This window comes from Oryzias latipes, chromosome 20 (assembly GCF_002234675.1).
Source record: "Oryzias latipes chromosome 20, ASM223467v1".
Lineage (NCBI taxonomy): Eukaryota > Metazoa > Chordata > Actinopteri > Beloniformes > Adrianichthyidae > Oryzias > Oryzias latipes.
This window is the reverse complement of record NC_019878.2, coordinates 4240094-4253030: the sequence shown is the minus strand read 5'-3', so window position 1 is coordinate 4253030 and position 12937 is coordinate 4240094. Positions and strand designations below refer to the sequence as shown.

The 12937-nt window shown below is 42.3% G+C and overlaps 1 protein-coding gene across 1 annotated transcript; it reads left to right on the top strand.

The window, feature by feature from the left end:
• The first annotated feature begins 5150 nt into the window (after positions 1 to 5150).
• Positions 5151 to 12937, top strand: LOC101159143 (tubulin beta-5 chain). The gene is made up of 6 exons (XM_004080822.4): positions 5151 to 5327; positions 7969 to 8077; positions 8152 to 8262; positions 10701 to 10816; positions 11753 to 11881; positions 11953 to 12937. Exons 1-6 carry the CDS (start codon positions 5271 to 5273, stop codon positions 12769 to 12771), a joined length of 1341 nt encoding a protein of 446 aa, XP_004080870.1. The 5' UTR covers positions 5151 to 5270; the 3' UTR covers positions 12772 to 12937.

Below are 12937 nucleotides of genomic sequence, written 5' to 3'. Positions count from 1 at the left end.
TATTTATTTTTCTTTTAACTAGTTTTATATGTGTATGTAAATAAATTTATTTATTTATTTATCCTATTAATTTTTTGGTCGCTCTTACTATTTCATATGCCTATTAAGGTTCATGTAATTATTTGTTTTTTGTCCATGTTTTATATATATTTTAATTTTATTCCTTTTACATTTAATTACACTCCAGTGTTTTCCTCTGAGGGATCCTGCACATCAGTGACTGACCCTTCTCAGTGAGCGGGGACGCTGCAGTGGGATCTCCTGGGTCTGACTCTTTTGATCGGATCTGCGGGGTTCTGTGGTAGTGTTCTCCATGAACTTGGGTTGGGGGGTCGCTGGTGTGGACATGTCCCCAAACTATCGTTTCCCCACTTCAGGACAAAGCCTGGTCTCTACATTCTATCATTTTAGCACTTTTTTAATTTATTTATTCATTTATTTATTTATTTATTGATGTGTGTGTTTCTGTGGGTGTGTGTGTTTTTGCGGGGGGGGGGGGGGGGGGGGGGTTGTCGCACGGTTTGTCTTGTCATCTTGTTTTTAAGTTTTATTGTATTTTATGCACAGCACTTTGAGTGACATATGTTGTTGAAAAAGTGCTATATAAATAAAGGTTGATTTGATTTGATTTGATATAATACGTGCAGCAAATGTGGACAGCCCAAAACAAAAGAATACGGTCATAGTCGCTACAAAAATGCCACATTTTGCTCGCGGGCTTCAAATGGACGATCATTGGATGACGTGTTGGCAGAACAGCGCCAACAGCACAAAGGCAGATCACCTCCTCCTCCTCCTCTTTCATAGGTACTCTTCGGTAATATCATCGTAATGTAGATAGTAAATTATTGTTGTAAGTACATTCTTTAGTTATTTAAAAAAATTTTTTTTGTTATTTTCTAATATTTACTTTTTGTCAATGTGATTCATGTTAGTTTTCTGTGTCTTCATTTTAATAAAACATTTTACATTTGAAGTATCATTTGTCTGGTCAATTAAAGCTACAAATAAGCTTTCAGTTTCCCAGAATTTGTCCCCTCCACACCCCACTCAAGAAAAAAAAGAAGAAAATATTTTTTTTTAAATCTGTTATGTTTAATAATGTAAACATGTCAAAGGCTTCTTTTTTTGGGAAAATAATACAATTCGAAAGCTGTAAATAGGTTTTGTGACACGTCACAGACAACTTGTAAAAACAAAGTAATAAAATACATAAATAATATGTAACTATCATATGTATTATACAGTTATAGATAATTATACAGCCGCAAAAAGGTCCTGCACACAAGTGTCAACACAAAGAAACATTCATTTATTGTCAAAATAAGCAAGTTAACATGCTTTTTTGCATTAATATCCATGGCATGATAGTTATTATCGATAAATAACTTGTGAAAACTGCAGAAGACATGAGCTTGCATATTTATCAATGAAGAAAGATTCATGATAACGTGACTGAGCGTCTGACCATTCGCGTTTTACGTTTCAAATACGTCATCCGAAAGACGGCGACGAACAGCGTCCTTGGATACCTGAGCGGACGGACAGACCTTCGGTTCGAGTCCAGCTTTGGGAGAGAGTCTCGTTTCACATATTACTGAAAACAATCCACAATATGTAGACGTATATCCAGAGTCTTTCAGCGTGAAAACCGCGCCGCAGATTTCCGGTTTGCGCGTGCTTTTGCCTCGTGCGCGAGTGGGAAGATCAGCCCCCCGCCTTTGCGCAGCGAGCGCTCTACCATTTGAGCTAATTCCTCTTCCGTTAGATGTTTTTACTGTGCCAAGCTTTAATTTCACTTTGTAAAATGAATTGACAAATCTTCCTAACGTGGTTGCATATCCAAACACTGTCTTTATAGTTTTTCTCTGCAAAATCTCAACATGTTCCAATGGTGGACAACTATAAGATACTATTTTGGTTTCCACAGTTTACAAGCTAATGCTAGAATGGTTGGCAAGGCCCTATTTACAAAGGTAAAATAAAAACCTGGGGCTTCTACATGAATCAAAAAATTTAAAAGGTGACTCATTACCTATGTACGTAGTTGTGCTGAATAAAAAGAGACTGACCAGCAAATCTTTCTGATGTCCATTTTCCCTGATGGTAATTTTGCATGCATCTTTTTACCTGAGGTTATACACTCCTCGTGAGCAAAAACTTAGACCCATCAAGAGGGATCAACGAGTTGCCATTGTGTTGTTGCGGAACCCACTGAATACTATTCTTGGACATCAACATCTGAAAGCCACTAAAAAATGGGATACGTCAAGAAGATTTTAGTGATAAACAAGTAAAAGACTGCAGATTTCTTGCAGCTGTATAGTCCTTAGTAAGCAGATAGCAATGGTGATTGTTTTAAAACCACGTAATGTATTTCATGAAAGGTTTAATCTTTAGGTGTGCATTAGTTACACTAGTCAACAACTGAAGATAATGGAGAATGAGGGTGTCGATCCCCCTACCTCTCACTTGCGCCTGCTGGAGAGCAGATTTTGAGCCAAAATTGATTTACTTAGTTCTAAGTTAGTACAAAGTTAGTACATCCCTGCCTCACTACAGCCAATCACGTAAGGTAAATCCAAAGTAAGTCCACACTACAGCCAATCAAACTTTTCAAAGTTGATGTTTGATTTTCAAAGCTGTTGTTTAGAAATGTTTATTTGTCAATAAAAACTGAATGCTGACGTGAGGATTGTAATAATGGATATGAAAATAAACAAATTTGTTTCATAGCAATGCAGTATATTTATTGAAAACTTAATGTGAAAACTTTATTCAATAACAGAAACAAAGAAACAGTTGTGGATTTTCCTTTATGGGCTTCTTCATGCAGTCAATCAAATGTTACGTTTACATTCAGCATTTACTCAGCGTACCTGTCAGTCACATTTATTAGAGGAAAAAATGCATCTAGGAAAAGTCTGTTTGTGCTTAACAATTATATCAAAAAGAGTCATGTCAGGGAAGGTTTGTCCACATTGCTGCTCAGCATCACATCCAGAGGAAGATGCACAGGTAAGGGACCCCAGTTCTTGCTCGTACATGCTTGCAGCTTCCTCTGCACTGGACTCCAGCTCCACTGAAATCCCTGACAGAAATAAATTTATAAATGAAAATCCCTGACAGGAAAAATATCAGCTGCCGTTAATCTTTCGTTCAGGAAAAAATTGAGTTCATCAAAATGAGGAGAAAATGGGTTATACCAGAAATTCATTAGGGAGGGGTCAAAACACCAAACTCAGATTAAAATACATTATTTCAGTCTTATAAAAATACATTCTAAAACAATTTGGTATTCCTCCTCTGCCTGAAAGACTAAAATTTTTTTTTTTAAGATTTTTTTTAGACTAAAGACTTTGCCACCGTTTGTTACACACCTGGGCGTGTCTGAGGATGTGCACATCCAGTCATTTACTGTCATGTTTCTGTGCACTGACACACTCTAAAGTCACAGATCTTAATAGTGTGAATAAGAAGCATTCATAAATGTTATTCTGAGACACAAACTGCTGCAGTTTACCTGACAGCTTCCCTGATTTATGCGGCTGGTACACCTGTCTGAGAATCCTGCCCACGTGACCCCCCCTCTCCAGCTGATGAGGTAACCTGTCATTAACGTATGACTGAAGGATCTTGGATCTGTCTGTAAACACCCAACTAGAAATCACGTTTAACGCTACATGTATTAGATCAAACAAATGTGCCTCCATACCTTATCAGTGGATGGCGGGACTGCATTTCCTGATCTGTGCGCCGTCTTTAACACCCGTTTCTTCGCAGCTGCTGCTTCAGACAGAATCCTCCCACAGACATTTCGAAACATTTGTAAACCTGGTTGGTGTTGATATTTCTGTGTGCGTTCTGTCATCACATCCGCTAAATATTCAAAGATTAACGTTTGAGTTAACGTTTTATCCTTTCGTCTTTCCCCTTCATTGTTTACCTGCAGAACAAACGACATCCACACAAACTACTTCCGGGTGACCGTTCTGCTTCAGACGAAATATTAAAAAAAGAATTTAAACCTTCATTATCCGTTTGCTGCATTTTTGATTTAATATGTTAATGGGAATTACATGGATTAATATGGTACATTGTTGTTTGGACGATAAAATCCGGCATTGCTTCATTTAAAATACTTTTCAGTTCAAATGATTGACAAACATCATCATCCAATCAGCGTTGTCCCATAGTGCCTGCCTCTTCCGGTTTGGAAATGTTTTTCATTTTTGAAGATTTCGTTTTGTTTTCTGAAATGTTTTCATTTTTTAATATTTTATATCCTGGAAATTAATTTCCTTTTCTGAAATGTCTTACTTGTGTTTTTCATTTTTGTTTTTTAAATTTTGTTTTTTGAAATTTTGTTTTGTTTTCTAAAATGTTTTTGTATCGAGTGATTTGTTGAATGGTTTGCACTTCAGCGCCACCGTAACTAGATGGTGCAAAGTAAAACACAAAGTAGAGCATTCATTCATTCAGTCATTCATTTTCTTCCGTTTATCCCTTTCGGGGTCACTGGGCTGCCGGAGCCTATCCCCATTCCCGGCCACTTATTCGCAAAGGCAGGGAACACCCTGGACAGGTCGCCAGTCTGTTGCAGGGTCCAAAGCAGAGCAACCAATTAAATACATACGTATTTGGGACTGTTACTGTTTAATGTGCCTTGTATGGTTATGGGGTTTCACCTGTCAAATCTTAAAGAAGTGGAGACGCCTCCCATAATTTTATATGTCAACTTTAAAAGAATAGCACAATTGGGGCTGCTGTGATGCCATGGCTTGGAAACCTACCACAAAATAAATTATTTTTCACCAGACCGGATGTGTCTGGAAATTTTGGGCAGTTTGAGTGCATGTTAAAGGGGTCAAATTTTGATCCAAAAAGGTAGAAAGGAAGAAAAAAAATAGCCATTGCAATAACAATATCTGGTCTTTCAAGTCACTTTTTGTGTGTGAAAAGTCATTCGTTTACTTTGTGTTCTTTCTTTATTGTGAGGGGTTTGTGAATGTTTCTCCTTGTTGCTTTCAAGATGGTCCTTCACACATGTCCTATGTTCTGGAGCTCCCTTCAAACTCATGTTGTCCAAAGGGGAGGTGGCCCGGCTTCTGCTCACCGTAAAAACTGGACCTCAAAATGAGCGCGCCCGGTCAAGGCGTGGCCGCGTGCGCGGCCAGAGGGGCACATGAAGGCGCGCGCGCTCCGTCGCAGACTCACGTGGAGCTCTCAGAGGAGCGGCACGAGACCCGAACCTGCGAAAGAGGAAAACAATGAGGGAAATAGTTCACATCCAGGCGGGACAGTGCGGGAACCAGATCGGAACAAAGGTACTGAGCCGGTCCAAGTCCGAAACTTGTTCTGTTCCTGAGGTTCTGTAGGTGTAGTCCTCGTTATTTAAACTTTAAATATACGTTTACTCAAAGGAAGGAATGAGTCAAATGTGACTAGGTTTACGAGGTTCGGTCAGGTTCACTGAAGGGGGCTTCAGTTAGATCATCCATCAGTCAGGACCGGATCCAGGTTTTTGAACCCTCACAGGGAGCACAGCTGCTACATGAACTCTCAGTAATCCACCTGATGAAGGTGGCTGTGGTCAGAATGAGTGGAGCATTTCTCCAGGTCACCTGCTTGATTCTTTGGGAAATCACAGAATGAAGATGGGGAAACCAGAATCCATATCCTGGAGTTTGTTTCACTGATGAATTCTTGAGCGCGATGATGGTTCAATGTTAGCAAGTGTCTGGTTCTAAAGAAAATGAACATTCTATTTAAAGTGGAATGGGCTCGCAGATCAATCCCAGAATAATCTCCTCAAATGAATCTCTTCACCTTTGTGGGTTGTTGATCTTGAATAATCTAGGGAATAGAAATGAAATCCCATGAAAGTTCTTTAATATAAGTGTTGCTCTAAGATTTTTAAGCTATGTAAAGCAGAAAAACCGGTGGTGGTGATATGGACACACTACTGTCCCACTTCTGAGCTTCAGTGAATGCATCACAGTTTGAAGATGAATGAATATGATTTGTGTATATGACATCACAGAACCCTGAAGATCTGAATCAAGTACAAACAGTCTCACTTCCGGTTTGAGGCTGGTTTTGGAGTCAGGTTAGTTCATCAGGTTAGTTCATCATTGAAAAATCAAGTCACTCACTAAGAACCATTAACTCTAAATTAAAACAGTCTAGCGCAGGGGTCTGCCACAAGCCCCCTGTGGCTCTCTGATTAGAGAAAAATACAGTTTTTAGTTTTAAGTTTGAGGCGGTACAGCTCAGTTGGCTGGGCCGAGGACTGTTGTGCAGGAACCTGGGTTTGCTTCCCAGGGTGAGCAATGAGCCAAAATTCAGTGTGGGTCCTTAGACAGGACCTTTTTGCGCTGCTGCCTGTCTGGGATAAGAAAAAAGGAAAGTAGCTCAAACGTTTTTCAACTCATTCACAAACAGTTGTAGGATACTACGCATCACTCCATGAGGCTCCTGATTATGGTAGCTGTGATTCTCCAACAATCCATCAATCCTTCATAGTTTACTGAAGGCGTACTAAATAGTGTAGCAGATGTTTGATCTCCATTTATCACAGAATATCTGATAAAAGACACTGGAACATATAACAGATTTTCTATTGTTGAAGAATTTGATTCATTGTGATGCAATTTTACTTTGTTAGATTTATAAATGTCTGTCAAAGATGCCCAACAAACAGTAAAATAAACTTTTTATTAGTAGAAAAAATGGCAAATACTACTACATTTGCTGATTTGAGATATGTAACACAGGGGTCTTTTATTTTGAAAGAAAGTCATTGAATAACTATCAACTACTTCAAATTTTGTAAAGTTATTTTTTTGTATGTTTAATGCCTACTTAAAAAAAACAATACTTCATCTATAGTTATCATAATAGTAACATTAACATAAATACAAACCAGTGTCTTATTTTTCTAAAGGGTGAAGTCAGACTTTGTGGGCTGTGAGAAATTGTCCTGAATGTCTAAGTGTTGAAGGTTGCAGACCCCTGGTCCAGCCTGTCAACAGAAACGGTTGCTATCTGATTATTTCTTACTTGCAATGACTGCTGAGGCGTGTTTTCATGAACTAGATCATCTTTGTATTCTTTGAGATTTAAAAAGGCCCAATCCCAGATTGGAAATGAACAGAGGGAGCAGAAAAACTGCATTTACTTTTTTTTTAAAAAAAGTCCGTCAGTCCTGCTCTGAAGCCGATGGGTGAAAGTGTTACTGTTTCCAAGCTGGATCTGCTGTGTGAAGCTAATTTTAGCTTTGGTGAAGGTAAACACGGGTGACACTAAGCAGCTCTTCAGTCATAGAGACTTAAATGAATTCCATTTATGGAGAAACAGTTGGTTGAATATTTGTTTGAGTGTCTCTGTAGTTTGAAATCACACGCTTCTGGTCTGGTGTGTGTGTGTGTGTGTGTGTGTGTGTGTGTGTGTGTGTGTGTGTAGGGGGGGCAATGACAGGAATCCTGGTAACACAGTTGCTTCTGCGCTCAAAGCTGCTGTTTGTCTTTATCTCCAACGTGGTGACGTCTCCTCCAGAGGTCCTGCTGTTGGCAGCCACAATGCTTCAGAAACACTAACACTGTTTTCACTCAAGACTCTTCTGAAAAGATGGGACCAGATGGCACAGAGACCTTAGTTTAAATCCAGCAGGTAAAAGTTTAGATTGAGTCTGGGAAAGGTTGGATTTCTCCTGCGTCTGAAGGAGCATCTGTGCCTCTGAAGGCTCAGGAGGGGGTCCCAGCTGCTCTTTGGATCCTGGCTTGGCCTGCAGAGCTCCACCCTTCTCCGACCGTCAAACTTCACACATCCTGTTGTGTCTCTATAGTTTAAAATACTTTGAAATGAAGCAGGCAGGAAAGAGTCAGTGAATGCACCATGAAGCACCAACGCTCTTGAGTCAGATGCTGCAGAAGTAACCCCCCCCCCCCATTCCCGTGACTCATGTAGTTCTGGGAAGTGATCAGCGACGAGCACGGCATCGACGCTGCTGGAAACTATGTGGGAGACTCGGCTCTGCAGCTGGACCGGATCAGCGTCTACTACAACCAGGCCTCCTGTAAGCGTTGGGGGTGGGGGGGCTGCTAGTGTTGTGTTTGACTGCGGTTGACTTTCTGACTTCTGTGTGTGTAGCACATAAATATGTCCCCCGCTCAGTACTGGTGGACCTGGAACCAGGAACCATGGAGAGCGTTCGGTCTGGAGCGTTCGGACAACTGTTCAGACCCGACAACTTCATCTTTGGTATGTTTGCTTTGTTCGTGTGGAGGGTTTAGGTGTCCTTAGAGAGGACAGCAGCTGAATGAATTTCTGATGACTAACGAACCAACACAGCTAGTTTGGAACCTGCAGAAAAACCTGCTGCTGTCCTCCGGATGTCTGCGCTCTGAATTGTGTTCTTTGTCTTCTATAGGTTCAGATCAGAAAGGTGAGTTTACCCATAAACTCAGGCAGCTAATTGTTTCATCGTCAAATTGTCATGCTTATTTTGAATAAAGTGCCAACATGAATATAATGAACACATCTGCATCACACTAGGTTATCCTGAACGACCTTATTCCAGAAAAGAGCAAAAATGACCATCTTCTTCTAAAATGTAATTTATATATATAATAAAATAATTGATTTTCTGTTATTTACAGTTCAGATCTGTGGTTAACACCACGCCACTGTCCTGGATCTGATTTAAATCCCACTTCAGTGTTGGCAGTGTTAAGATTACTGTTGACAGAGGTGGTGTTCATTCTGCAGGCAGATGGATTACATTAATAGTACAAAAAAATTCCATGATGAAACACATTTTCTCCAAAATGTCTGGATATTCCTCAGGGGAAAAAGTTTTTCTTTTCATATTTAAACTGCATGAACGGAGCAAGTTTAGCTCGTGCTGGTTTGCGGCACCTTCCGTCCGTGAAACCAGGGTTCAAAACCGGGCTGCTCCCTATTCCCTTCTCTGCAGGAAGAGCATCCGGCATAAAACATCGCCAAGTTAACCATGCGACTCATCCTCGAAGGAGAGGTTGTTTCACTGTGGCTGATGGGAAAAGCCAAAAGAGAAAGAAGATTTAAATTCTATGAACATTTTTTTTTCAATTGATTCCAATTGGTGCTCCTTTAATGTTCTAAATGTTTGTCACAGTTATTAGCGGCATTTACATGGAAAAAAGTAATCGGAAAGGACGCCTGATCGGAAGAAAAATGCGTCATGTAAACACACCGTTCGGAATAGTCTGCCCCGATCAGACTTGTTCAGATCAAAATTTCTTTCCAGTCGAGACAGGTGGGTTATGCCGATTGTTGATCCGATCGTTGTTCATGTAAACGGTTCATTCTGATCGTGTGTCACTTCTGCTCTGGTTTAACGTCATGCATAGACGATGTTTCGATCCAGAGAAAGTTTTGGAGCTAAAACAGGACTGACCGGTTGCTCTGCGGACGCCCGGTGCAAAGCGCCACTCCGCCCACACTCCGCTGGTTCTTCGCCTCTCCCGTCTCTTACACCCCTCACAAGGGGGTGCCGGGGAGGAGGGCTTCGAGGACCCTGCGCGGTCCGGGCTCGGGTGCCGGGGATGAGCGAACTGTGTTTCTGAGCAAAGCAGCCGTGTATAACTTGTGTTTGAGGGGAGGGGAGGAGTCTTTGTTACGTGTGCGTTTGTTACTGCGATCCGTCCCGCCGCTCTGGGTTGGCGGCTGCCGGACTCAGAACCATGTCTCCAGGTCACACAGCAGCTTTGGGGTGGTGTGTGAGCTTTTCAAAACAGAATGTCGCTCAGTCCTTAGAAAATGTTCAAACAATCACGTAGATTTGTGTTTCCAGTCGTGTCCTGACAGAATAAAAGCTGATATTATTCCCACATATTAAGTTTCAGCCAAGATGCAGATTGCGGCATTTCCCGCATGGATTTATGTTCATCAAAGGCTAAATGTTGTTAGCGCGTGTTAGCCTTCACCTATCCTAACCCTTCTACAAGCTCCGTTCTTTCACAAAAAAACACTGACCACACGGATTAAAAATAAAATGATGAGTGAACAGGCGCTTCATAATATTCATTACATTAATAAAAGCATGTTTGGAAGATCGTCTTGTATATTACAGAGCTGCTGCATAAATGTATATGGCAGCTAGGTTTGTTTAAAACAAGACTCCTTTCCTCTTCCGAGATTTTCAACACTACTCCGCATGCCCAAATGATTTATTCCGACTGAAAGTGTGACCATGTGAACGCTTCGGAAAAAGGTTTTCTCATCCCACGTGCACGGTTGAATTTTAATCTGACCATTGATCCGATCAAGATATTTTGTGCATGTAACCGCGGCTATTGACTGTATAAGAGAACTGGACTGAGCGTGACGTCACCTATAGAAAACGGTTTACTTCCGCCTCTAACTAAGTGAAGTCAATTCAGTCTACATTTTTCAGTGATACAGAGGCGCCACGTTTGAGCCTGACATTGTCCGTAAGCAGTGATTGGTTCAAGTCGGTCTGAGTCAACATTTCTCTGGGAACCACTCGCGGTACCCAAACCCAAAGTGCTTTACAGTCACAGACACATTCACACACACATTCACACACTGGTGGCGGTTGAGATTACCCACTCAGCTGTGATGATTAAGGAAAACTCAGTGTAGGCATCTGCTCTGCTAAAAGTTTCAGATTTCCCTCATGGATTTTCTGTCTGCAGGTCAGACAGGTGCGGGTAACAACTGGGCCAAGGGTCACTACACGGAGGGGGCGGAGCTTGTGGACTCGGTCTTGGACGTTGTGAGAAAGGAGTGTGAGCACTGCGAATGTCTGCAGGTGAAACCCTCTCTCTAGAGTTTTTTGTAGAGTGATTGGTAACATTCAGCTGGTGGGGTGGGGGGACTGGATTAAGTACTGGGTCTGGAATGACTGGGCTTTGAGGGGAAAGGGGCCCAGCAGGGTCTCTCCCACTCGTGTTACCCTACAGTGGTGCAGTTGTTCAAGCCCACAGTGTGGCCTCAAGGAAAGATGTAGACGTAAAATCTGTTGGTCATTGAAGGAGGTAAATCTGAACTGATGAGATCCCATTAAAAAAAAGAAGAAAAAGTAATAAAAATAAAATTGTATTTTAGTTGTAAAAGTTATTATATATTATTATATGTAAATTAGAAGTGGAGAACTTCAGGCCTTGAGGGACATGTCCTACTTTCTTTAACCCTTGTGCTATATTGTGGGGTCAAAATGACCCCACCCTTCCATTGACATGTTTTCCCTACCATGACAAAGGTGGACAAAGGTGGAAACATTTCATGTAATCCATGGAAACCAGTGAAGATCACAAATCATTGAAGAAAAAAGGTTCAGAGCACTGTCTAGTGGGTCCAGCTGACCCCACTCCTAATGTCAAAGTGCCTTGGATAGCACAAGGGCTAGAGATGTTTTTCTCCTGTTGTTGACAACCTAAGGTTGCAGGGGTTGTTGACTTGTTTTGCAAATTAATTAATTAAAACAGATCATTTGGATTTTACTCATCGACTGTGTATGAGAACTGGAGCGAGTGAGTGTGACATCACCTAAAGAAATTGACTAACTGCCAGCTCCAACCAAATGAAGTCATTCAGTCACCAGATTTTCATGACACAGACATCGCCATGTTGGAACCACATGTGGCCGGTAAGCAGTGATTGGTCCGAGTCAGTCAGTCCAATAGAGTCAATGGCTTTACCACATCACTGAAAGGTTCACATATAAATAGCTGTAATTTGTCTGCAGGGTTTCCAGCTGACACACTCTCTGGGGGGGGGCACCGGTTCAGGCATGGGCACCCTGCTTATAAGCAAGATCCGAGAGGAGTACCCCGACCGCATTATGAACACCTTCAGCGTGATGCCGTCACCAAAGGTACCTCCCCTCTCTGAAACCAAACTCTGTGATTCTCCTCCATGTCCTCTTCATCCTCATCTGTCCATCAGGTGTCGGACACGGTGGTGGAGCCCTATAACGCCACCCTGTCGGTCCACCAGCTCGTAGAAAACACAGATGAAACCTACTGCATCGACAACGAAGCCCTTTACGACATCTGCTTCCGCACCCTGAAACTCACCACGCCCACCTATGGCGATCTCAACCACCTGGTGTCAGCCACAATGAGCGGCGTGACTACCTCGCTGCGTTTTCCCGGCCAGCTCAACGCAGACCTCCGCAAGCTGGCCGTCAACATGGTTCCGTTTCCCAGGCTGCACTTTTTCATGCCGGGCTTTGCCCCTCTGACGGCGAGGGGCAGCCAACAATACAGGGCGCTGACAGTACCTGAGCTCACCCAACAGATGTTTGATGCCAAGAACATGATGGCGGCATGCGACCCCCGCCACGGCCGGTACCTGACGGTTGCCACGGTCTTCCGTGGACCCATGTCCATGAAGGAGGTGGATGAGCAGATGCTGAACATCCAGAACAAGAACAGCAGCTACTTTGTGGAGTGGATCCCCAACAACGTGAAGGTAGCCGTGTGCGACATCGCACCGCGGGGGCTAAAGATGGCCGCCACCTTCATTGGCAACAGTACAGCAATCCAGGAGCTGTTCAAGAGGATCTCGGAGCAGTTCTCCGCCATGTTCCGGAGGAAGGCCTTCCTGCACTGGTTCACGGGAGAGGGCATGGATGAGATGGAGTTTGCCGAGGCGGAGAGTAACATGAACGACTTGGTCTCAGAGTACCAACAATACCAGGAGGCCACAGCCAGCGATGGAGAGGAGAACTTTGAGGATGAAGAGGAGGAGATCCAGGACTGAGGAGCTGAGTCATACAAAGCAGAAGAACCAACGTGATGATTCCAAAAAATAAACCGACAAATAAAAAGCATTTCTAAATCATTAAAAAAGTCTTTTTTAAGTCTTGTTTTAAATTTTAGCATTAGGACAGCAAATTGATATAATAAAGATGGAATTTTCTTATCTA

Bases quoted from the DNA above. Each gene is read 5' to 3' on its own strand.
- LOC101159143 (XM_004080822.4), top strand. From the start codon at position 5,271: ATGAGGGAAATAGTTCACATCCAGGCGGGACAGTGCGGGAACCAGATC. The intron at 8,078-8,151 runs GTAAGCGTTGGG...CTGTGTGTGTAG, and splicing joins CTACTACAACCAGGCCTCCT to CACATAAATATGTCCCCCGC. The intron at 8,263-10,700 runs GTATGTTTGCTT...TTCTGTCTGCAG, and splicing joins ACCCGACAACTTCATCTTTG to GTCAGACAGGTGCGGGTAAC.